The sequence below is a fragment of the Metarhizium brunneum genome, chromosome 3 (genome assembly GCF_013426205.1).
Source record: "Metarhizium brunneum chromosome 3, complete sequence".
NCBI lineage: Eukaryota > Fungi > Ascomycota > Sordariomycetes > Hypocreales > Clavicipitaceae > Metarhizium > Metarhizium brunneum.
In genome coordinates, this window is record NC_089424.1 from 388,046 (window position 1) to 415,529 (window position 27,484).

The 27,484-nt window shown below is 23.8% G+C and overlaps 1 protein-coding gene across 1 annotated transcript; it reads left to right on the plus strand.

Moving 5' to 3' along the window:
- On the plus strand, nt 1–3,628 carry G6M90_00g053680 (uncharacterized protein; the record flags this gene model as incomplete). Its single annotated transcript, XM_066130568.1, has 4 exons — nt 1–244; nt 310–835; nt 2,672–2,822; nt 2,987–3,628. The coding sequence occupies 4 exons, from the start codon at nt 1–3 to the stop codon at nt 3,626–3,628; spliced, it is 1,563 nt and encodes a 520-aa protein (XP_065986732.1).
- Nucleotides 3,629–27,484: the final 23,856 nt, after the last annotated feature.

Consider the following 27,484-nt stretch of genomic DNA (forward strand, 5'->3'; position numbering starts at 1 on the left):
ATGTATATAAGCACTATTCTTTTGTCCCTCGTGAGCCTACCTGCCATAGGGGATGCCTTTAAACAAGAACAAGATTCAAAGCTTTCGCCAAGCATTATTGGCAAGTCATCACCCGTTCCACCATCATCGCCAGGCACAAAGAGCACCGCGCAAGAGGTCTTGTCTGGCCACGTCAATGTAGACGACCAGTGCCGCAGTCCAAACAATGACGGACAAGTTGATGAAAGCTCTTGGGACGACGCAAGTACGTGGTTTTCTCGAGACATGTTCCTTTGCAAGACCAAGATTAGGTTCTAACCGTCTATGCAGTTACAGATCAGGTTCCTGAAGTGGACCAGATGGTCTCTACTCTCATTCATCACCCGGAGACAGAACAGAATTTTGACACCAACACAGCCTTCAGTGTTGACCTAACCATCGCGAACCTATTTCTAGTGGATAATATCATACCATACGCCGGCCCACAGCGTTTAGACCCGGCGACTGGTCAAGTCAGGGGGCACGTGTATGTTGTGATTCAAAAGGCCGCTGGAGGCAGCGGTGCACTTCTAGGCGATGGCAGCGTTGTCTATTCCGCGAGAGTCCCTGGCCGGGGTAACAACGTGGTTTACACCGGTGGCGGAGCCATGAAGACCATGAACAGACTTAGTGTTGAAGTTGACGACGGCCTCCACGAGCCAGGCCGTTACCGCGTCTGCACCGTGGCAACAGCAGAAAATCTGCAGCGGGTCGTGATGCCACCAGTCATGCGTGGCCCGCAAGATGACTGCATCTGGTTCACTGTTGGCGACGGAGTTGTAGACCGAGAAGTTGGCATTGCCAACCAACCGAAGGAGTTGGTCGGCACTTTGCAGCCAGTCAGCCTGGGCTCAGCGGACCATGTCAATCTATCGGTTTCATTTGAATTACTACCGAGGCTGTGGCAAGTGGTTGAAGCTAAAAGATAGTACTTCAAACTTGTTGATATCTCTTTCTTCTGCGCTCTTGATCACACGACAAGACACAGCTGCTGGATGTAGTAGCACCAGCACACGACGCGATTGCTGTGTCTAGGTTGAATTTCTAGTAATAGACAGTAGAATTTAGAATTAGATATTAGATTCGGTCACGGGTCTAATACTCTTGGCCCGCAATTCATATTGCCACAGCCGAGGATTACCGTGGCTCGCCCGTCCTGATGAGATTATAGCAAAACTAGCCACATCCACAAGAGGTCAGCTGTCTCCAAAACTCCTCTGTTGGTGGCAAGTGTATTCTCAAAATACACCACGGCATTGTCAATTTAGAACAACTCGGCTCAAGAATAACCCCTCGGTATCAAAACTACCCATAATATTCTGGCTACTCTACGGAAGATGGCACCGAGTCTCTCACAACAGGTGCTAGAAGCAGCCACGACAAGTCCACCAGAAACACGCCTGGAAGCCAATTGGAGAGCCCTAGGCGCAGGCGTGGTCGTGGCATCATGACACCCAACGCTTGTACAGAATGCCGAATGAAGTGGGCAAATGTAAGCTGATAAGCTTTACCATAAAGATCGACCCTCGACTAATTTGTGAAAAAGTAAAACCTTGGCTAGCAAACCAACCACTATTCGATGGACAAAATTCATGCAGTCGCTGCAAATCTTCTGCCATTGAGTGTATATACGAGACCCCATTACGGCAGTCAAAAGACGAACTCCGAACGAAAATTGAGCAGTTGCACCAGCGCCTGGACACAAGTAGTCGTGTAATTTCTGCATTGGCCCAACCAGAACTTTCCAACAATATATTAAGACGCCTATGGGCCGGAGATTCTGTCGAAACTATATACGAGGTGATAAACAACAGCAGCAACGTGGACAACCAGCTGGGCAGGCTGGGGCTCCAAGGAAGTCAGCCATTTGACTCGCAAAATGAGGTCCACGATTACCATTCGAGGAATGTTGAATCACGCGACTGGGGGGGACATGCGGCAGCAGTGTCAAGCCCTGCAGACGTAAAGTCGACGCCGAATGTGATGCTTCAGACTACCGCTCAAGGCGGGCAGTCGTCCCGCGAACGCAATTCTGTCTTGTGGCCGTTGGGGGGGCCAACGACCGAATTTGCCGGGTCATGGGCGATGGTTACCCGCGATACCGATCTGATACAGCATTTGCTAGCATTGTACCTTTGTTGGGAATATCCCACATTTGCATCGCTGAGCAAGGAGCACTATCTCAGAGATTTCCATGACGGGAGAAGAAGGTACTGCTCTTCATTGCTCACAAACGCCTTGCTTTCGTTGGGCCGCCGCCTTTCTAATCAGCACGCGATCGGGGGAGATTCTAGCGATTGTGTTACCTTGGGTGAACACTTCTTCAGAGAGTGTCAATGACTATGCCTTTCCGAGGCAGATCTTGGTTCAGTAACCACAGTCAAGAAATTGAGAATAATGTCCGTTCGAGAAGCGAGTTGCAGTCGAATCTCCATGAGCGCGTATTATTCCGGCCAATGTATGCGGTTGGCTATAGAAACGGGCCTTCATCGGGACAATGATGACGACTCACAGAAGGACGAGGACCAGGAGCATCGTGTCGTTGGACTGGCTACTTTTTGGCGGCTTTCACACTGGACAATTTGGCCAAACATGCCAAACATCGTATAATCCAAGAGTTACAATATGATGGGATACTAACAACCCTCTCTAGTGCTCTGCCCTTTGCTGGCTCGTTGCCGACGACGTCGTATATGCCATCCCTGCCACCTAAGCCTCCTATCCTAGAAGCAACAGAGCAGCTCCCATGGATTCCATTTATAGATAACTTTGAGTTCTTCGTTTCCAACTTGGAGAATGAAGAGGTCAATTGATCACTGTGGCGATAGGGGTACTCTTGACACTGCCGTGCGAGCAAGCATCGGATGAGCCATCAGTATCTATGTTGTTTTGTCAACTAAGCGAACTCACTCACGAATGCTTGTATCTTGTACACAGACCTGCGGCATCTTTAACAGCCGAGGCTCAGACTGTGCTACGGCTGTACACAAAGTATTTAGTCTCGTACGATAACCTACTAGAGACTTTGCAGCTCGGCCAGAATTTCACCCCATACGTGCTCTTCGTTCAGTATGCCAGCAAGTCCCTCCAGCCAGGCCTCCATGCTCTACTAACTCTGATGGATTGTATCATCATTTCACTATTATATTACTATTCTGGCATTTCAGGGACCTTGAAATTCCTGGGGCTGTGTTATTGCCGCGGAATATCTGTGCCGAGGCGGCAGAGGGCAATTGGCACTCTAGTAAAGTCGTACGACACACTAGACACACTACAAAGGACGCCCTCGTTTGTGCTATACTCTGTGCTGACAGCCTCTATTGTGCACCTCGCCAACACTATCTCTTTTACCCACACTATCTTCGTTGCTGCTGAGCGCGAAGGCCCGATGCCTGCAAAACGAGCGGGCTTCTCGGCTTTGGGGGGTGTTGAAGAAGATGTTACGTCTCTCGAGGAAATGGAACAATGCCACCCTTTTGCCAAGAAGGTCTTGAGCATACTGTCCTACCTTATGAAGGCATGGAACGTCCAAGTAGAAGTCGAGGCTGGAGAGATTTCTCTCCAAGACTGCATTGAAATATGCCGACCGTATGGCCAGAGTCCTGTGTGATTCTACCCTTGGATTCGACGGCGAAGATTTCATTCCTGACGTCAAAAAACGTCAAGGAACAAATTCAATGATACAAACGGCGGTAGGCCGTCCTGACCACTGTCTTTTCTCACCATTTACACAATTAAGAAATCAAATGATAGCAACATAACGAGCCCTCGGGCAAGCTGGTTTCGCACCTCTTACCAAGCTGTTAAGTTTTGATGTTTGGCGTATATAGTCAAAATTCGTTGATGTAAACATTGCAACTACTCCATTTTGCCATCATATTCGGGAGCATCTAACGGAGCTTGATGGATTTCTTCGTCTTTACCAGAATGAGATACGGAAATTATAATCACAGAGAGGTTGTTGGACGTATAGGGTCCGGAGTTCCATAAGAGGTGTGGTCTGCTCAGCTGGTCACTAACGGGCAGATATAAATGGTCCGTGCGATAGGGGTGAGATGAACCTCGACGATGAATATAGAATAGTATCCATAAGACTTGAGAGCTGGGTGCGTCTTGGTAGAGTCTGTCATTAATTAGGTCGGACGAGGCTTGAGAGGAAATACTCACGGTAGTTGGGCAGATACAAAGTCTAGCTGTATTTCAACTTTATTCCTCCAGATGTCACTTCTTATTAAGCTCTTAGTATCTAGGTACCTAGGTAGTTATGTGGCGGCAGGATTTCGTGTTATTACTACTGTGGCTTGTGTGGCAATTGACGAACCAACGTGAATGTCCTAGCATGACTATACCGCGAGGGACTATTCGCCAACCCACCATGGCTGGAGCAGCTGAATACATGGCAACAGAAATTTCCTAGTTGCAAACTTTAACTCTCCGATTGTACCCCTGGTAATCAAGTAACGGTAAATACTGTGCTCCACCTGACATATGTGTAGAGCTGGCTGAGTGCTTACAAGCTGCATATGTAGCTTCGAGAGCTGGTTTAGCACATGTACCTCCTGCCTCCCGCGGCCAGCTTCGATCTTCCTGCGAAGCCTCAGGTTTGGTGGCGGCATTGTTGGGGCTAACTGAGGTGAATCGCCATCTATATCATGGCAGGCACCGCCTCTTCAACCTTTCCAGCATCTTCATCCATCACACCTTTTTTTAGCTGGCTCACTGTTGTGCAGCTTCTCTTTTCTCTGCCGTGAAATCCATCGCAGTGGTGGCCTATGCATTGTCCAATGGTGCTGAGCCTCTTGGATAAATTCTTCAACTCCCTACATGACATACAAGCTCTTATTTAAAACGGGGGCCAAGACGCAAGTCGCAGTTATATTCCGAAAGGAAAACCTTCCGAACCAATTGATTGGATCTGTGCCAACCCACTGAGTCTATATCATGAATCGCCGCATGTATCCTATGAGGTCCTGGCAAAATGAGTCGATCAACATCGCGACATCTTCTCTTGCTAATATAAGCCCTCAGGTCCGCCTTCACTTGCCGAAACTTTCAAACCGAGCAGCAGAGTCTACTTGATATCAATGAGCAAGGCGTTTAAAACCACTAATATCGCTGTCAAAGAAGAAGCTCAACATGATAGAGAGCGAAGTGACCACAACGCGAGTCTTCGTGAAGCACATCCAGATTGGCATCTCGAACCACGGAATTGGCATTTCACGGAAGGCTACTTGGAGACTCTGAATTCGTTGATCCATTTACGAATCCCAACCGAATCCGAGGATTTGACGCAACTGCTGAAAGATTTAGAAGATGAATCTTGCTTACCTATTTGGAGAGCTGCGATTGATTCTCTCATGTCTTTCCAAGGCGTATCGTCAAGCACGGTTAATTGGAAATCAGCTAAGCAAAGGGCGGTCGACATTCTTGCGCAGCATGATGTGGCTGCGGAAAATTTTGAGCGCCTTCAATTCGTGCAGAATACGCCTCAAACAAAGCGATTTTGCGAAAATATAAAGGCAAAGCTCCAGTTAATGGGGCGCTTCACTGTTATATATGACGCTCAACCGACGGCAACTGAAGATCAACCTGAGCCAGCAGAATTTCGTTACGAACTGTTTCCATTGGGCAACCAACGTCAGAAAACGGTAGCTAGAGCATATCCTAATGTATCTCCGCATGTGAGTTTATAGTTATTGAGTATTCAGAAATGCAGATACTCACAGCTTATCCAGATCAATGGCCCAGTATTAGTTACTATAGTTTTTCTCACGACGCTCATATCGATCATCCCTTTACTTGTCGCGTGGCAACATTCAACTAATGACCGAGGCTCTGCGACTGAATCGGATTTCTGGCTTCTTATGCTCAACTCGATAATGTGTCTTGTTGGAATATTTTCTGCAATATTTCCATCTTTTTGGTACCCCCTATTAGCCTACAATCGCTGGGCGCAATGGCTCTCTGTCTTTGGCTGTGTAGCCGCTATTGCTGCTATTCCGATGTATTTGTACTTGCCTACAATGCGGAGTGCTTTGGTTGCATTTCTGGCCCAGGCAATCCAGGGTATTGTAACATTGCAGCTCGCCCTTGCAACAGAACAAAAGCCATAGTGCCGCTCACTACCTTATTATTATAGTCTATCTTTATGATAACCTCTCGATGCTATTTCTTTATCTGTAGTTCCAAATATACATTGACGTAAAGATTAGTTGCTAGCTATTGTAATAAACACGATGAATGCTAATATTAGTTGATAAACAATAAACATGATAAATCTAAGCACCCTGGCTGGGTGTTATGCCATTCCATTTTGGGTGTTAGTTGATCGCTTTCCGAGGCGAACTAATTTTGCGTGCCATGTGTTATATTCCTAGGACCTGAAAACTAGGCCCCATTTTGGCTGTTTTCTTCAATTTGAGAAGCTGACAAGGCCAAAAGCGTGTTGTATGAGCCTTGCTCGGGGTCCCGACTTATAGCCTTCACAGTTGTGACAAGGGCTCGGAAAGAGGGCTTGGAGCAATAGCTCAATTCAACTAATAACAGTCTTTGGTATCAAAGGTCCTTGGTTTTCCTCAAGGCCTTGAAGGTCAAAAACGTCTTTAAATACAAGAAGTCGGTGAGGGACTTTGTCCTAGGTCTCGTGACCGTAGCCCTTGTGTAACCAGCCATTTCCTTGTAACAACAGTACATGAAAGTATCTGCCCTGTAACTCTGGGATAGGCATTCTTCCACTCTTCCTGCATGGCAGTGTTGACTTGCCCCTGGAGCGCTAGGTCTTTATTTAAGAGTAATAATGGTAAGCATTTGCGTCTGAGAAAACGACGCGAGTTCATGAAAGTGCTTACAGGTGCATAGAGCTCCTGGGTGAATGGCCAGCGCGAATATAGAGTCCTTTGCCAGCCTAATAACTCGTTCTCGCAACCCAAATTACAAAAGGAGGATAAGTACCAGCTTGCTTCTGCCATATCATTCCGCCGGGCTGAGGTTAGGGTTATTGATATCTCTCAGTAAACCAAACTTAACCTCTGTCGGCGCTTGCTGATCCAATTTGATTGGCAAGGCAACTACACGAGATGCCGTAATACCTGGCATAGATCTGGTCTTTCGAAGCCTAGGCCAAAGTCGGTTGACGGCAAAACTACATTCGATTCCTTGGCTATCTAAGCCGTACCGGTTCGCATTGATTCCGGCGGAGAGGACAAGATATTCTAGGCCTCTAAGAGTCTCGCGAAGCTCCGTAAAAGCGGATTACACATGAGAAATATTTCCCAAGTTGCATTCCTTTCACGAACATTCGATGTAGGGGTGTCCCTCTGCATTTCCGCGATGGCTTCTTGGCCTTGGTCCTCGCTCCGGTTGACTATAGTGACTTTGTATCCTGCATGTGCAAGCGCACGACTGACCTCGTATCCAATTCCCAAAGCACCTCCAGTGACAACAGCAACGCGACCGTCAAGGGTCTCTGGATGGACCTCCCTTGGTCCGACAACTTGGTATAGAGCAGACTGCATTGTTGAAATTGAAGGATTTGGAGCAGATGATACTGTTGATACTCTACATCGAAATTCAACAGGTCATTTTTGGAGAGTGGCAAGTCTGTTAGGCTGCGATATTAGCCTCCGAATAAAGTATAGTACGTCTGCTCACTTGCCGAATGTGCAGCGGTGAGGTCATCATGATGTGTGACGTTACAAGGATGCGGTAGATAAATACTTTTAGTCTTTTAAAGCCTGAAAAAAAACTAAAAACCTTTAATATTAAAAATTATTATTAGACAAATAAAGCTATTATTTTATGCTTTTTTTCTAAGTTTTTATTATAAATAATAGTTTTTGATTAAAATAAAAACCTAGGCCTAGAAAAAAGTCCTAAGGGTTACTATTATTAATATTATTAATATTATTACTAATATTCCTCTTATTATTATTACTAATATTATTATTTCTCTTATTATTATTACTAATATTATTATTCCTATTATTATAATTATTCCTATTATTATAATTATTCCTATTATTACTACTATTATTATTACTACTATTATTATTACTACTATTATTATTACTACTATTATTATTACTACTATTATTATTTCTCTTATTATTATTACTAATATTATTATTTCTCTTATTATTATTACTAATATTATTATTCCTATTATTATTATTATTCCTATTATTACTACTATTATTATTAATAGTATTAATAATAATATCCTAACCGAAATAATAGCTCAAAAGCTAGAAGAAAAAGAAGCTAATATTACACAAAGAAAGCCTAATATTAAAGGCTACATAAAAGCTACAATTACGGGACTAGGGCAAAGTCCCTAAGGCCTCAAGGAAAACCAAGGACCTTTGATACCAAAGACTGTTATTAGATGAATTAAGTAAATTGCTCCAAGCCCTCTACTGAGCCCTTGTTACAGTTGCCGACCGCAACGGTGTTACAACCCAGTCGTATACAAGAAGCAGGCTATAAGTTAGGCCAGCTATATAAGCTATAATGTTACGACCCAGCCGCAGGCTGTAGTGTAGGTCGCAGAATAGGCCGCCTATATGAGCCACCCCGCAGAGGAATAAGGCCTATATTAAAGAAATAATTAAAGTATATAAGGTAATTATAAGAGTTATTTTATAATTAAAATAATTACTAGGTAAGTTAATATAATTACCTTATAATTAAGATAACTTATAATTAAAAGTTATTCTTAAGAAAAAGTAATTACCTTATATATAAAAACCTTAATTTTACTTTATAAATAAACTTTAACTTCTTAGCTTTTAATAATAATTATTATATTAACCTAAGCTTTACTTATAACTCTTTAACTTTAATTACTTAATTATAGTTTATAACCTATTACTAATATAACACCTAATTACTTAGATTAATTACCTTAATAGCTTTACTAATATAAACTATAACTAGTTTATCCCTTAAGAATCTTAGCTATTATATATTAAAAGCTCTTATTTAAATTACTACTATATTACTTTAAGTAATACCTAATAATTATTAATATAGCACTATATAAGATTATTATTATATTTAAATTAAATAAAACCTAAGAAAAACTAATAATTATCTTTACTTATAAGATACTTATTAAGATTATATGCCTTTAAGAATAAGTCTAATAAATAAAAAAAAAATAATAAAAATAAGCTATAATTACTATTATAATTAAAAAGAACTTAAAAGAAATTCTTAGACTTAAGGTACTAAGATTATATAATAAATCCCTAGGTATACTTTAAGGATTCCTTACTTAACTTAAGGCTTATTATTAATAATTCTTAAATAAAATAAAAGAATCCTTTATTAAGGTACTTTATATAAAAGGATATATAATAAGAGTAATACTTATATAGTTTAAACTTATTATAAAGGACTACCTTAATAAAAAAAAAGATAATTATAAAGAAGAAACTAATACTATTTTTAAAAGTTATAATAAATTTAAAAAAGCTATTAAAAAGGCCTTTAGAATAATTAATAAAGCTAAAGCTACTAAGTACTATATTAACAGGCTTAAGTAAAAGGGATTAATATCTAATTATATTACTTACTTTAAATAACTTATATCTTAGCTTAACTAAGAGAATAAGCCTCTTATATTAGCTTTCTATAAAAGACTTAAAAAAGAAGTTAAAGATGAACTTTATAAAGAGAACAGATTAAATAACTTATTAAATTATATTATTATAGTAATATAAATTAATAATAAATAATATTAATAATATATATAAAAAAAATAAGGTAAAAGAACCTAAAGCCCTACCAAAGAAAAGAGTTACTAAGCTAATTAACATAAAAAGTATAATAAACTTATTACCTATAATTATACTCTTAACCTTAAATAAATAAAGCTTAATATTATTAAAAAAAATAATAAAAAGGAAAAGAAATACTATAACTATAAAAAACCAGGATATTTTACTAATAAATATAAGAAACCTAAAAAAGAATAAAAGTTAATACTAAAAGGAGGTAAAAAATAACTTAATTCTATTAACTAATAAAAAATCAAAGTTATTAAATTAAAGGTAAAATATAAGAACCTTAATTAAACCTTCTATTATAATAATAACTACTATATTCATATAAGTAGTAAATAAGAAAAAGAATAGTTTCTAAAAGAACTAAGAAAACTAAAGAAGAAAGTTATAAATTTTATAGGAAATAAGCTATAAGTAGCTAAATAGCTAGTATAAGAAGACCTAAATAAATAATCACTAAAGAAGAGAATACTTATAATAATAAAATAAAAAAAACTCTATAAACTAAAATTACTAAAATATTTAAATAAAAACTTATACTAAGAAATTCTTAATTAGGTATAATAATAAGTAAAAGCAAGGAAGATTTAAAGGGAATAATAATATAAAAAGGTATAAAACGTATAAATCCTTACCACCTTTAATAAACTAGAAGATAAAGTAAAAGAAATAAGTATTAATAATAATAATATAATCCTAAATACTTTAGAAGCATCTAAAAACAAATAAAGTAAGGAAAAAACGCCTATAAGGCTAATAACTATATAAAAATAAGCTATATAATAATATTTCCTTATATTAATAAGAAAATATTTTATAATTCTTATTCTAGTAATAAATACTATTATAATAATAAAAAACTAAATACTATAGTTTTTAAAAGGAAAAAAGGAAAATAATCCTAGACTCTTATTAAGACATATAAAATATATACATTTAATATAAGTATTATATATATTTATAATATATTAAATATATTTTTAAATTAAGGCATAATTAAATATATTTTAATTAAGATAAAAGGATATTTAATTAAAGTATTATACTTTAGATAAGAACTCCTAAAATAAAGAGTAAAAATAATTAATAATAATTAAATAATAATCTTAGAACCTAATTTAAATATACCTATTAAATATTAAGCTTATATAAATCTTATAAACGTATATAAATCAGATATATACTAATTATATATATATATATAAAATAAGTAATAATATTAATATATATATAAGGGAAAGATCCTAATATATAAAAAAGAGTTATTACTTAAATCACCTTAATATAAAATAAAAAACCATATAGTATACCTACTATTAAATTACTTAGAATATATAGTAAATAAGGCTAAAGAGTAGTATAAATAATAATATAAAATACTAATAATATATAAATAAATATAATAAGTATTAGATATACTTAAATAAAAAGACCCTAAGAGAACCATAAAATTAATATACTATAATAAATAATAATTAAATAAGTAATATAATAAATAAAAGTTTAACCCTAAATATAATAAGAAATATATAATAAACTATAATAACTTAAAATATAAAAAACATAAAGAAATAAAAAACTAAATTTATAATTACTTATATTAAATATTTAATAATAGGTTTTACTTTAAGTACTTATAAAATAGAACTAAACTTATAAAACAATACTAAAAAATAAAATAATAAATTATAAAAGAATCTATTTTAAAAAACTTAAAAAATAAGGTATATTATCTATAAAAGAGCTATAAGCTAATATAAAAAGAAAGATACTAATAACCCTTAACATAACTAAAAGTAAATAAAGTAATAAGATGGTATTAGACACTAAAGTTATAAGATATCACGTTTATATACTTATAAATAATAATATAATAAGTAATTATATTTTACCTAAAGTTATAAATTATTATTAACTACCATAAAAACATAAAAAGGTACTATATAAGTTAACTAATATTAAAGGAAAACTTTTTACTTATAATAATAGAATTATTAACTAAAAGACTAATTATCTTAAAGCATAGATTTAAGGTTATTTAAAAGTAATTTAACTTAATATTATAAATATATTAAAACATAACCTAGTATTAAGGTACCCATAATTATAGGAGAGTAACCTACTAATTAATTAAAGGATAGGCTAACTAAGGTAAAATAAGACTTTAAGCTAATAGAATTAATAAAATTTAAAAGAAAGAATAAAATTTTATTATAACTTAGCTTATAAATAAAGTTCTAAAAAAAAAGAACCTTTAAGTAAGTTATTTAAGGACTAATAATAATAAATAAGCAGTAAAAAAGCAGTTAAAATAATTAAATCTATCATAATAACCTTAATAATATTATAAACCAGGATATAAACCATAATAAGTAATAAGAAAATAAAAGCTAAAATCTAAAAGGTTATTATTACCTTAAGGAAAAACCTTATAAATATAAATAAAAAACTTAAAAGAAAAAAAAAGAATAAGAATAATAAAAATAATAAAAACCTAATAATAAAAGAAAAAAGACTTAAGAATATCCCTAAGAAATACTAAAAATATAAAAAATTATTTATAAAAGAATTAAAAACCAGATTATTAGAACATAATTAATAAGATTATTAAATTAACTTAATAAATAAAAAATTAATAATATTTTATAAAATTTATAACTTAAACGTAAAAAAACTTAAGACACTATAAGAATATATTAATAAAATACTAGTAAAAGGCTATATTAAAGCATCTATATTAAAAGCTAGATACCTAATTATATTTATTCTAAAAAAGAATAAAAAACTATAATTAATAGTAAATTATTAGTAATTAAATATAATTACTATAAAGGATTAAACACTATTATTACTTATATTAAAATTATAGAACTAATTACATAGTATAAATTAGTTCATTATAATAGACCTAAAAGGAGTATATAACTTAATTTAAATAAAGAAGGGTTATAAATAAATAATAGCTTTTAGAATAAAGTTCAGATTATTTAAATATTTAATAATACTAATAAGGCTTATTAACATACTAATAATATTTTAAAAAATAATTAATAATATACTATAAGAATATTTAGATAACTTTATGGTAGTATATCTTAATAATATATTAATCTTCTTAAAAACCTTAAAAAACCATAAAGAACATATATGTATAATATTAAAAACGTTATAAAATACTAAACTATTACTTAAACTAGTAAAATATAAGTTTTATATATAAGAAGTAGACTTCTTAGAATATATAATATAATTAAATAAGATATAAATAAAAAAAATAAAAATTAAGGTAGTAAGGAACTAACTAATACTAAAAAATATTAAGGACATATAAAGCTTTAAAGGCTTTATAAATTATTATAAGAGATTTATTAAGAGCTATAATAAGATTATAATACCCTTAAATAAACTTACTAAAAAGGATAAGTAGTAGAATTAAAATAATAAGGTATAATATGCCTTTAATAAAATTAAAGAGCTTATTATATTTAAACCTATTTTAAGAACCTTTAACTTAAAAAAGGAAATAAAATTAAAAACTAACTTATTAAACTTTACTTTAAGAGCATAAGTTAATTAATAAGATAATAATAAAAAACTATACCTTATTATATTTTACTTAAAGAAACTCTATAAAATAAAACTTAATTACCTTATTTATAATAAAGAATTCCTAGTAATTATTAATACCTTTAAGGAATTTAAATATTACCTTATAAGAAGTAAATATAAGGTTAAGGTATATATTAATTATAAGAATATCTCTTACTTTATAATAATATAATAATTAAATAAATAATAAATTTAATAGGTTAAATATCTTTTAGAATTTAACTATAAAATCATCTATTAAAAAGAATCTAAAAACAGATAAGTAGACACTTTAAGTTAAAGAAATAACTATAATATAAGAGTACTTATAATAATAAGATAACTCCTTAAGATTAATAAAAAAGGTAACTTTTAGTAAAAATAACTTAATATTATACTAAAAGTATAAAAAGAAGACCTAATATACAAGAAAATATACTAATAAGTAATAAATAATATATAATATATTAAAGATATACTAATAAGATATATATACTACCTAAGAGGAGTACTAATATATAAAAAGAAAATCTAAATACTACTAGAATTATAAGAAGAATATATTAAAGAAATACATAAATACTTAGTTTATAAATATTAAGAAATCCATAAAATATTAAATAAAATATAATAATAATATAATTTCTTAGGAATTAAGAAAATAGTTAAAAAGGTTATTAATAAATATATATAATATAAAAAAAGTAAGGCTTTATAATATAAGCTATATAAAGAATTATAACCACTACTAGTACTAATATAACTATAGGAATTAATAACTTTTAATCATATTATAAAAATACTAATATTAAAAAAACTAATAACTAATATAAAATATAATAATATATTTGTGGTTATAAATAGACTTATAAAGTATAAATACTTTCTACTATATAAAGAAACAAGTAATATAAAAAAACTTATATATATATTCTTATAAATAATAATAAGTAATTATAAGCTATTAAAAGAAATTATATTAAATAAAAAAAGTATATTTACCTTTAAATTTTAGTAAGTACTTATAATATAACTTAAAATAAATCATAAGTTAAGCATTATATATTATCCATAAATAAATAAATAAATAAAAAGATTAAACCAAATACTTAAATAATATTTATAATACTATATTAATTATTAATAAAATAATTAGGTTAAATAGTTACTTATAGCGTAATTAGCTTATAATAGCTTAATATTAGAATTAATAAAGTAAATACCAGCCTATATTAATTACAGATTTAACCCTAAAGTATTTTAAATATAATATAAAGAACTATAAGCAAAATAAGTAATATTATAAGTAAATAAACTAAAGAAATTATATAAAAAAATATAATATAAATTAGAATTCATATAAAAAAGAATAGTATAATACTATAATTAAAAAAGATTAAAAGGACTAATTTTTAAGGAGGGAAATATGGTCTACCTACTCTAATAAAATATTAAAATAATATAACTAAATAATAAATTAAACTATAAAAAATTAAGACTATTTATTATTAAAAAACAAATATTAATAAATAATTATAAACTTTTACTACTAAAAACTATAAGGAATTATCCTATAATATATATTTTACTTCTTAAGAAAGTATTAAATAATATACTAATAAAAAAAGATATTAAAGTCTTAAATAATAAAGAATATAAAGTAAAATAAATCCTAAATATAAGAATAAAAAATAAAACATATTAGTACCTTATTAAGTAAAAAGACTATAAATATAAAAAAAACATATAAAAACCTATAAAATACCTAAAAAAATACTAGTACTTATTAAGGCAGTTTTACTAAAAGTACTACTAAGATTAATAAATCTTAGGTCTATAAGTAAGGAAGAAGATAATATAATATCTAAATATATATTATCTTAGACCCTTTTAAAATCAGTATTTAATAAACTAAAAAAAAGAGGATAGTTTTTAGCTATATAATACTCCTTATACTTAGCCTTTTCCCTTTCTATATATTCTAACTCCTTTATATTATTAATACCTTATAAAACTACTTATATTATTTTCTTAAACCATATTTTCTTTTATTTTTTAAGGTAAAAAACTTTCTCCTTTATAGCCTTTAACTTAAACTTAAGCTTAGTATATTAATTAGCTATCTTTTAAAGCTAAGTAAGGGTAATACTTAGGATATTATATTATAAGTATTTTAAGTAAATATACTTAAAATATTATAAGGAATTAATAAGTAATATCTTATAAGAAGAAATACCCTAAGAAGAATAAGTAAAATAAGATAGCATATTAACTAAATAAGAAAAAATAGCTAAAAAAAGATTATTAAAATAAAGTAATAACTTACTTTTTAATTTACTTTTAAAAACATAACTAAATATAATATTAAGAGGATATTATAAAAGATAAAAAAAAATAAGAAAACTTATAACTAATATAAGTAAGAGAAAAAAGCTACTTATAATATAAGACTTAGGCCTTAAGAATAAGACTATAAGAGAGGGGATATTATATTATAACCTAGCTATAAGTTATAATATAGGTTATAAAATAGGCCGCCTATATAAGCCACCTTATAAAGGAATAAGGCCTATATTAAAGAAATAATCAAAGTATATAAGGTAATTATAAAAGTTATCTTATAATTAAAATAATTACTAAGTAAGTTAATATAATTACCTTATAATTAAAATAACTTATAATTAAAAGTCACTCTTAAGAAAGAGTAATTACCTTATATATAAGAACCTTAATTTTACTTTATAAATAAACTTTAACTCCTTAGCTTTTAATAATAATTATTATATTAACCTAAGCTTTACTTATAACTCTTTAACTCTAATTACTTAATTATAATCTATAACCTATTACTAATATAATACCTAATTACTTAGATTAACTGCCCTAGTAGCTCTGCTAATATAAACTACGATTAGTTTATCCCTTAGGAACCTTAGCCGTTACATATAAGTATAACAGCTAAGGTTCCTAAAGGATAAACTAGTTATAGTTTATATTAGCAAAGCTACTAAGGCAATTAATCTAAGCAGTTAGGTATTATATTAGTAATAGGTTATAAACTATAACTAAGTAATTAAAGTTAAAGAGTTATAAGTAAAGCTTATTTAATATAATAATTAATATTAAAAGCTAAGAAATTAAAGTTTATTTATAAAGTAAATTTAGGGTCCTTATATATTATAATAATTATTTACCTTAAATATAAGTAATAGTATTACTTATATTAGTTTTACTATAATTACTTATACTACTTACTTTATATATAATAAGCACCTTTTTACTAGTAGCTTATACTAACTATTATTTTATAATCCCCCTTGCTTATATTACGCGGTAGCTTATATAGTTTAACTTACTCTTATAACTTATATTATAGCTTATAGCTAGGTTATAATATGATATCCTCTCTCTTATAATTTTATTCTTAAAACCTAAGTTTATTTTATAAATAGCTTTATATCTTACTTTTTTTATTAATAAGTTTTCCTTTTTTTATCTTTTATAATATCCTTTTAATATTATATTTAATCACCCTTTTAAAGTCTAGAAATTAAAACTAAGATTAGATTCTATATATTATTAAAATACCTTAATAATATATATAGATTTTTATAGCTTTAATATTATATTATATTCCTTTTATATTACTTATAGTTTTTACTATAAAATAATTAAGTATTCTTTAAAATATAAAAAATATATATAGTAGGGGTATTTTTATAATACTTTTAATATTATAATTAATTTATATAAGTACTTTTCTTATATATTATTATTTTTTATTAATAAATATTTTTTAATTAATTAAATTATTTCTAAGTTAAAATATTTAAATTAAAAAGAAAAGTCTACTAAAAAACTTCTTATCTCTTATTATAAAGTATTATATTAAGTATAAACTGATTTAAATAAATCCTTAAATTATTTAAAGTAATTATATAAGTAAAAGTATTAATTACTCTTAAAAGAAAATAAGATAACTTATTTAGGTTTATAATTATGAAATAAGTTAAATAAAAAGGAGTATTATAAATCTAAAGCTATTATTAACACGTAGTTTCTTAGTACTATTAATATATTAGATTAGAATATTATATTTAGGGATACCTTATTAAATACTACTAGTAATACTATTATAATAAGTACTAATAATTTTTTAAATACTTTATAAGCTCTTATATATTTTCCTTATCTTTATAGCTTTTTTATTTAATAAGATATTAGTATATTTTATTTCTTATTCTTATATTTAAAATCTATTCTACTTTATATTTTATTTTATTTATAACTTTAATATCTTTTTTTACTAATATATTACTTAATACCTTTTTAAAAAGTAAAATATATACTATAAGATAATTCCTTATAATCTTTAATAATAAAAGTTTATAATTATTTATTAATATTTATTTTTTAATAGTAAATAATCCTAATTTTTTATAATCTAATTTATTGCTTAATTATATTATTTTAATATTTTATTAAAGTAGGTAAACTATATTTCCCTCCTTAAAAATTAATTCCTTTAATCTTTTTTAATTATAATATTATACTATTTTTTTTTATATAAATTCTAATTTATATTATATTTCTTTATATAATTTCTTTAGTTTATTTACTTATAATATTACTTATTCTACTTATAATTCTTTACGTTATATTTAAAATACTTTAGGATTAAATCCATAATTAGTATAAGCTAGTATTTACTTTATTAATTCTAATATTAAGCTATTATAAGCTAATTATATTATAAATAACTATTTAACCTAATTATCCTATTAATAATTAATATAATATTATAAATACTATTTAAGTATCTGGTTTAATCTTTTTATTTATCTATTTATTTATAAATAATATATAATACTTAACTTATAGTTTATTCTAAGTTATATTATAAGTACTTACTAAAACTTAAAAGTAAATATATTTTCTTTATCTAATATAATTTTTTTTAGTAATTTATAATTACTTACTATTATTTATAAGAATATATATATAAGTTCTTTTATATTACTTACTTTTTTATATAATAAAAAGTATTTATACTTTATAAGTTTATTTATAACCATAAATATATTATTATATTTTATATTAGTTATTAGTTCTTTTAATATTAATAGTTTTATAATATAATTAAAAGCTATTAATTCCTATAGTTATATTAGTATTAGTAATAGTTATAATTCCCTATATAGCTTATATTATAAAGCCTTACTTTTTTTATATTATATATATTTATTAATAACCTTCTTAATTATTTTCTTAATTCTTAAAAAATTATATTATTATTATATCTTATTTAGTATTTTATAAATTCCTTAGTATTTATAAGCTAAGTATTTATATATTTCTTTAATATATTTTTCTTATAATTCTAATAATATCTAGATTTTCTTTTTATATATTAGTACTTCTCCTAAGTAGTATATATATTTTATTAGTATATTCTTAATATATTATATATTATTTATTACTTATTAATATATTTTACTATATATTAGGTCTTCTTTTTATACTTTTAATATAATATTTAATTATCTTTACTAAAAATTATTATTTTTATTAATCTTAAGAAGTTATCTTATTATTATAAGTACTTTTATATTATAATTACTTTTTTAACTTAAAGTATTTACTTATTTATTCTTAGATCCTTTTTAATAAATAATTTTATAATTAAATTCTAAAAGATATTTAGCTTATTAAATTTATTATTTATTTAATTATTATATTATTATAAAATAAAAGATATTCTTATAATTAATATACACCTTAACTTTATATTTACTTCTTATAAAATAATATCTAAATTCCTTAAAAGTATTAATAATTATTAAGAATTTTTTATTATAAATAAGATAATTAAGTTTTACTTTATAAAGTTTCTTTAAGTAAAATATAATAAGATATAGTTTTTTATTATTATTTTTTTATTTAACTTATACTCTTAAAGTAAAGTTTAATAAATTAGTTTTTAATTTTATTTCTTTTTTTAGGTTAAAAGTTCTTAAAATAAGTTTAAATATAATAAGTTCTTTAATCTTATTAAAAATATATTATGCCTTATTATTTTAATTCTATTACTTATTTTTCTTAGTAAGTTTATTTAAAAGTATTATAATTTTATTATAGCTTTTAATAAATTTCTTATAATAGTTTATAAAGCCTTTAAAGCTTTATATATTCTTAATATTTTTTAATATTAACTAATTTCTTATTACCTTAATTTTTATCTTTTTTATTTATATTTTATTTAATTATATTATATATCCTAAAAAGTTTACTTCTTAGATATAAAATTTACTTTTTACTAGTTCTATTAGTAACTTTACGTTTTATAGTGCTTATAATACCTTATATATATATCCTTTATAATCTTTTAGGATTTTTAAGAAAATTAATATATTATTTAGATATACTATTATAAAATTATTTAAATATTTTTATAATATATTATTAATTATTTATTAAAATATTATTAATATATTAGTAAGCTTAAATAATATTATTAAGTATTTAAATAATTTAAACTTTATTTTAAAGGCTATCTTTTATTTATAACCTTTTTTTATTTAAATTAAATTATATACTCCCTTTAGGTTTAAAATAATAAACTAATTTATTTTATATAATTAGTTCTATAATTCTAATATTAGTAGTAATAGTATTTAATCCTTTATAATAATCGCGTTTAATTACTAATAATTTATTATTAACTATAATTTCTTATTTTTTTTTAAAATAAATATAACTAGGTATTTAGCTTTTAATATAAATACTTTAATATAACTTTTTATTAATATCTTATTAATATACTCTTATAATATTTTAAGTTCTCTTATATTTAAGTTATAAATCTTATAAAATATTATTAACTTTTTATTTATTAATTTAATTTAATAATCCTATTAATTATATTCTAATAATCTAATTTTTAGTTTTTTTATAAATAATTTTTTATATTTTTAGTATTTCTTAGAAATATTCTTAAGTTTTTTTTTTTTTATTATTAAGTTTTTATTATTTTTATTATTCTTATTTTTTTTTTTTTTTAAGTTTCTTATTTATATTTATAAGATTTTTTTTTAAAGTAATAATAACCTTTTAGATTTTAGCTTTTATCTTCTTATTACTTATTATTATTTATATCCTAGTTTATAATATTATTAAGGTTATTATAGTAAATCTAATTATTTTAATTACTTTTTTATTGCTTATTTATTATTATTAATTCTTAAATAACTTACTTAAAGGTTCTTTTTTTTTAGAACTTTATTTATAAGCTAAATTATAATAAAATTTTATTTTTTCTTTTAAATTTTATTAATTTTATTAGCTTAAAATCTTATTCTACTTTAATTAGCTTATTTTTTAGTTAATTAATAGGTTACTCTCTTATAATTATAAGTACCCTAATACTAGGTTATATTTTAATATATTTATAATATTAAGTTAAATTACTTCTAAATAACCTTAAATTTATACTTTAAAATAATTAATCTCTTAGTTAATAATTCTATTATTATAAGTAAAAAGTTTTCCTTTAATATTAATTAACTTATATAATACCTTTTTATATTTCTATAATAATTAATAATAATTTATAATTCTAAGTAAAATATAATTACCTATTATATTATTATTTATAAGTATATAAACGTAATATCCTATAACTTTAGTATCTAATATTATCTTATTACTTTATTTATTCTAGGTTATATTAAGGGTTATTAGTATCTTTCTTTTTATACTAGCTTATAGCCCTTTTATAAATAATATACTTTATTTTTTAAGTTTTTTAAAATAGATTTTTCTACGATTTATTATTTTATTTCTTAGTATTATTTTATAAGTTTTATTCTATTTTATAAGTACTTAAAATAAAACTTATTATTAAATATTTAATATAAATAATTATAAATTTAGTTTTTTATTTCTTTATATTTTTTATATTTTAAGTTATTATAATTTATTATATATTTCTTATTATATCTAGGGTTAAACTTCTATTTATTATACTACTTATTTAACTATTATATATTATAATATATTAATTTTATAATTCCCTTAGAGTCTTTCTATTTAAGTATATCTAATACTCATTATATCTATTTATATACTATTAATATTTTATATTATTACTTATATTACTTTTTAGCCTTATCTATTATATATTCTAAGTAATTTAGTAATAGATATATTATATAGTTTTTTATTTTATATTAAGGTAATTTAAGTAATAACTCTCTTTTATATATTAGGATTTTTCCCTTATATATATACTAATATTATTACTTATTTTTTATATATATATATAATTAATATATATCTAATTTATATATATTTATAAAATTTATATAAGCTTAATATTTAATAAGTATATTTAAATTAGGTTTTAAAATTATTATTTAATTATTATTAATTATCTTTACTTTTTATTTTAAGAGTTTTTATTTAAAATATAATACCTTAATTAAATATCCTTTTATCCTAATTAAAAATATATTTAATTATACCTTAATTTAAAAGTATACTTAATATATTATAAATATATATAATACTTATATTAAATATATATATTTTATATATCTTAATAAAAGTCTAGAATTATTTTCCTTCTCTTCTTTTAAAAATTATAATATTTAGTTTTTTATTACTATAATAATATCTATTACTAGAATAAAAATTATAAAATATTTTCTTATTAATATAAGGAAATATTATTATATAACTTATTTTTATATAATTATTAGCTTTATAAGTATTTTTTTTTTACTTTATTTATTTTTAGATGCTTTTAGAGTATCTAGAATTATATTATTATTATTAATATTTATTTCTCTTACTTTATTTTCTAGTTTATTAAAGATAATAAAAATTTATATATTTTATTTCTCCTTATATTATTATTCCCTTTAAATCTTTCTTACTTTTACTTATTATTATACCTAATTAAGAATTTCTTAGTATAAGTTTTTATTTAAATATTTTAATAATTTTAGTTTATAAAGTTCTTTTTATCTTATTATTATAAGTATTCTCTTTTTTATTAATTATTTATTTAGGTTTTTTTATATTAATTATTTAGCTACTTATAGCTTATTTCTTATAAAGTTTATAATTTTTTTTTTTAGTTTTCTTAGTTCTTTTAAAAATTATTCTTTTTTTTATTTACTACTTATATAAATATAATAGTTATTATTATAGTAAAAGGTCTAGTTAAGGTTTTTATATTTTACCTTTAATTTAGTAATTTTGATTTTTTATTAGTTAATAAAATTAAGTTATTTTTTATTTTTTTTTAGTACTAGCTTTTATTTTTTCTTAGGTTTCTTATATTTATTAGTAAAATATCCTAGTTTTTTATAATTATAATATTTCTTTTTCTTTTTATTATTTTTCTTAATAATATTAAGCTTTATTTATCTAAGGTTAAAAGTATAATTATAAATAATAGGTTTATTATACTTTTTATATTAATTAGCTTAATAACTCTTTTTTTTAATAAGGTTTTAGGTTCTTTTACCTTATTTTTTTTATATATATTACTAATATTATTTATTATTAATTTATACTATTATAATAATATAATCTAATAAGTTATTTAGTTTATTCTCTTTATAAAGTTTATTCTTAACTTTTTTCTTAAGTCTTTTATAAAAAGCTAATATAAAAGGTTTATTCTTTTAGTTAAGCTAAAATATAAGTTATTAAAAGTAAGTAATATAATCAGATATTAATCCTTTTTACTTAAGCTTATTAATATAATACTTAATAGCTCTAACTTTATTAATTATTTTAAAAGCTTTTTTAATAATTTTTTTAAACTTATTATAACTTTTAAAAATAGTATTAGTTTTTTTTTTATAATTATCTTTTTCTTTATTAAAGTAATCCCTTATAATAAATTTAAACTATATAAGTATTACTCTTATTATATATTCTCTTATATATAATACCTTAATAAAAAATTCTTTTATTTTAATTAAGAATTATTAATAATAAGCCCTAAATTAAGTAAGAAATCCTTAAAGTATACCTAAGAATCTATTATATAATTCTAGTACCCTAGGTCTAAGAATTTCTTTTAAGTTCTTTTTAATTATAATTATAATTATAGCTTATTTCTATTATTCTTCTTTTATTTATTAGACTTATTCCTAAAAGTATATAATCTTAATAAGCATATTATAAGCAGAAATAATAATTAGTCTTTCTTAGGTTTTATTTAATCTAGATATAATAATAGTTTTATATAATATTATATTAATAATTATTAGGTATTACTTAGAGTAATATAATAATAGTCTAAATAAAAGCTTTTAATATATAATAGCTAAAATTCCTAAGAAATAAACTAGTTATAATTTATATTAATAAAGCTATTAAAGCAATTAATCTAAGTAATTAGGTATTATATTAGTAATAGGTTATAAATTATAACTAAGTAATTAAAGTTAAAAAGTTATAAGTAAAGCTTATTTAATATAATAATTAATATTAAAAGCTAAAAAGCTAAAATCTATTTATAAAGCAAATTTAAAGTCCTTATATACTATAATAATTATTTACCCTAGAGGTAAGTAATAGTATTACTTATATTAGTTTTACTATAATTACTTATACTACTTACTTTATATATAATAAGCACCTTTTTACTAATAGCTTATATTAACTATTATTTTATAATCCTCCTTACTTATACTACGTGGCAGCTTATATAGTTCGGCCCACTCTTATAACCTACACTACAGCTTGCGGCTAGGTCGTAATAATAAGGCGGTATAAGCAAGGCAAATAATAGATTAATAATTAAAGTAATTATTATATCTAGATTATAAAAGGAACTATAATTTATATAAGTAAAATTATAATTATAATAATAATTTAAAAGGAAATATTATAATAAAAAAAGTAATTTATTATAATATATAAAAACCCTTAATTTTACTTTATAAATAAACTTTAGCTTTTTAGCTTTTAATACTAATTATTATATTAAATAAGCTTTACTTATAACTTTTTAACTTTAATTATTTAATTATAATTTATAACTTATTATTAATATAATATTTAATTACTTAGATTAATTATTTTAGTAGTTTTATTAATATAAACTATAATTAGTTTATCTCTTAGAAACCTTAGCTATTACATGTTAAAAGCTTTTATTTAAACTATTATTATATTACTTTAAGTAATATCTAATAATTATTAATATAATATTATATAAAACTATTATTATATTTAAATTAAATAAAACCTAAGAAGAATTAATAATTATTTTTACTTATAAAATACTTATTAAAATTATATACTTTTAAAAATAAGTTTAATAAATAAAAGAAAAATAGTAAAAATAAGCTATAATTATTATTATAATTAAAAGAAATTTAAGAGAAATTTTTAGACCTAAAATATTAGAATTATATAATAGATTTTTAGATATATTTTAAGAATTTCTTACTTAACTTAAAGCTTATTATTAATAATTTTTAATTAAAATAAAAGAATTTTTTATTAAGGTATTATATATAAAAAAATATATAATAAAAATAATACTTATATAATTTAAACTTATTATAAAAAATTATTTTAATAAAAAAAAATAATTATAAAAAAGAAATTAATATTATTTTTAAAAGTTATAATAAGTTTAAAAAAGCTATTAAAAAAGCTTTTAAAATAATTAATAAAGTTAAAGCTATTAAGTATTATATTAATAGGCTTAAATAAAAAAAATTAATATCTAATTATATTACTTACTTTTAATAATTTATATTTTAGTTTAATTAAGAGAATAAACCTTTTATATTAGCTTTTTATAAGGGACTTAAAAAAAAAGTTAAAAATAAACTTTATAAAAAAAATAAACTAAATAACTTATTAGATTATATTATTATAATAATATAAATTAATAATAAATAATATTAATAATATATATAAAAGAAATAAAGTAAAAAAACCTAGAACCTTATTAAAAGAAAAAGTTATTAAGCTAATTAATATAAAAAGTATAATAAACTTATTACTTATAATTATACTTTTAACCTTAAATAAATAAAGCTTAATATTACTAAAAAAAATAATAAAAAAAAAGAAATACTATAATTATAAAAAACTAGGATATTTTATTAATAAATATAAAAAACCTAAGAAAAAATAAAAGCTAATATTAAAAAAAAATAAAAAATAACTTAATTTTATTAATTAATAAAAAATTAAAATTATTAAATTAAAAGTAAAATATAAAAACCTTAATTAAACTTTTTATTATAATAATAATTATTATATTTATATAAGTAATAAATAAGAAAAAAAATAATTTTTAAAAAAACTAAAAAAACTAAAAAAAAAAATTATAAACTTTATAAAAAATAAGTTATAAGTAGTTAAATAATTAATATAAAAAAACCTAAATAAGTAATTAATAAAAAAAAATACTTATAATAATAAAATAAAAAAAACTTTATAAACTAAAATTATTAAAATATTTAAATAAAAATTTATATTAAGAAATTCTTAATTAGGTATAATAATAAGTAAAAGTAAAAAAAATTTAAAAAAAATAATAATATAAAAAAAAGTAAAATATATAAATTTTTATTACTTTTAATAAACTAAAAAATAAAATAAGAAAAATAAATATTAATAATAATAATATAATTTTAAATACTTTAAAAGTATTTAAAAATAAATAAAATAAAAAAAAAATACTTATAAAGCTAATAATTATATAAAAATAAGGTATATAATAATATTTTTTTATATTAATAAGAAAATATTTTATAATTTTTATTTTAATAATAAATATTATTATAATAATAAAAAATTAAATATTATACTTTTTAAAAAAAAAAAAAGAAAATAATTTTAAACTTTTATTAAAATATATAAAATATATATATTTAATATAAGTATTATATATATTTATAATATATTAGGTATATTTTTAAATTAAAATATAATTAAATATATTTTTAATTAAAATAAAAAAATATTTAATTAAAATATTATACTTTAAATAAAAACTCTTAAAATAAAAAGTAAAAATAATTAATAATAATTAAATAATAATTTTAAAACTTAATTTAAATATACCTATTAAATATTAAGCTTATATAAATTTTATAAATATATATAAATTAAACATATATTAATTATATATATATATATAAAATAAGTAATAATATTAATATATATATAAGAAAAAAATCCTAATATATAAAAAAAAATTATTACTTAAATTATTTTAATATAAAATAAAAAATTATATAATATACCTATTATTAAATTACTTAAAATATATAATAAATAAAGCTAAAAAATAATATAAATAATAATATAAAATATTAATAATATATAAATAAATATAATAAGTATTAAATATACTTAAATAAAAAAATTCTAAGAGAATTATAAAATTAATATATTATAATAAATAATAATTAAATAAGTAATATAATAAATAAAAGTTTAACCTTAAATATAATAAGAAATATATAATAAATTATAATAACCTAAAATATAAAAAGTATAAAAAAATAAAAGATTAAATTTATAATTACTTATATTAAATATTTAATAATAAGTTTTACTTTAAGTACTTATAAAATAAAATAAAACTTATAAAATAATATTTATTTTAATTATACTAGCTTGCTATTTAAAGCTTTAGTACCTTTACTATTATTTATTATAGGAAAAATATATTTAAAAACTTATAATTATCTTGTTTCTATACTAGCCTCTTATTAGGTTTATATAACAGCTAAGGTTCCTAAGGGATAAACTAGTTATAGTTTATATTAGTAAAGCTACTAGGGCAATTAATCTAAGCAGTTAGGTGTTATATTAGTAATAGGTTATAAACTATAACTAAGTAATTAAAGTTAAAAAGTTATAAGTAAAGCTTAAATTAATATAATAATTATTATTAAAAGCTAAAAAGCTAGAGTTTATTTATAAAGTAAAATTAGGATTCTTATATATAAAGTGGTTATTTTTTCTTAAAAGTAATTTCTAATTATAAGTTATTTTAATTATAAGGTAATTATATTAACTTACCTAGTAATTATTTTAATTAT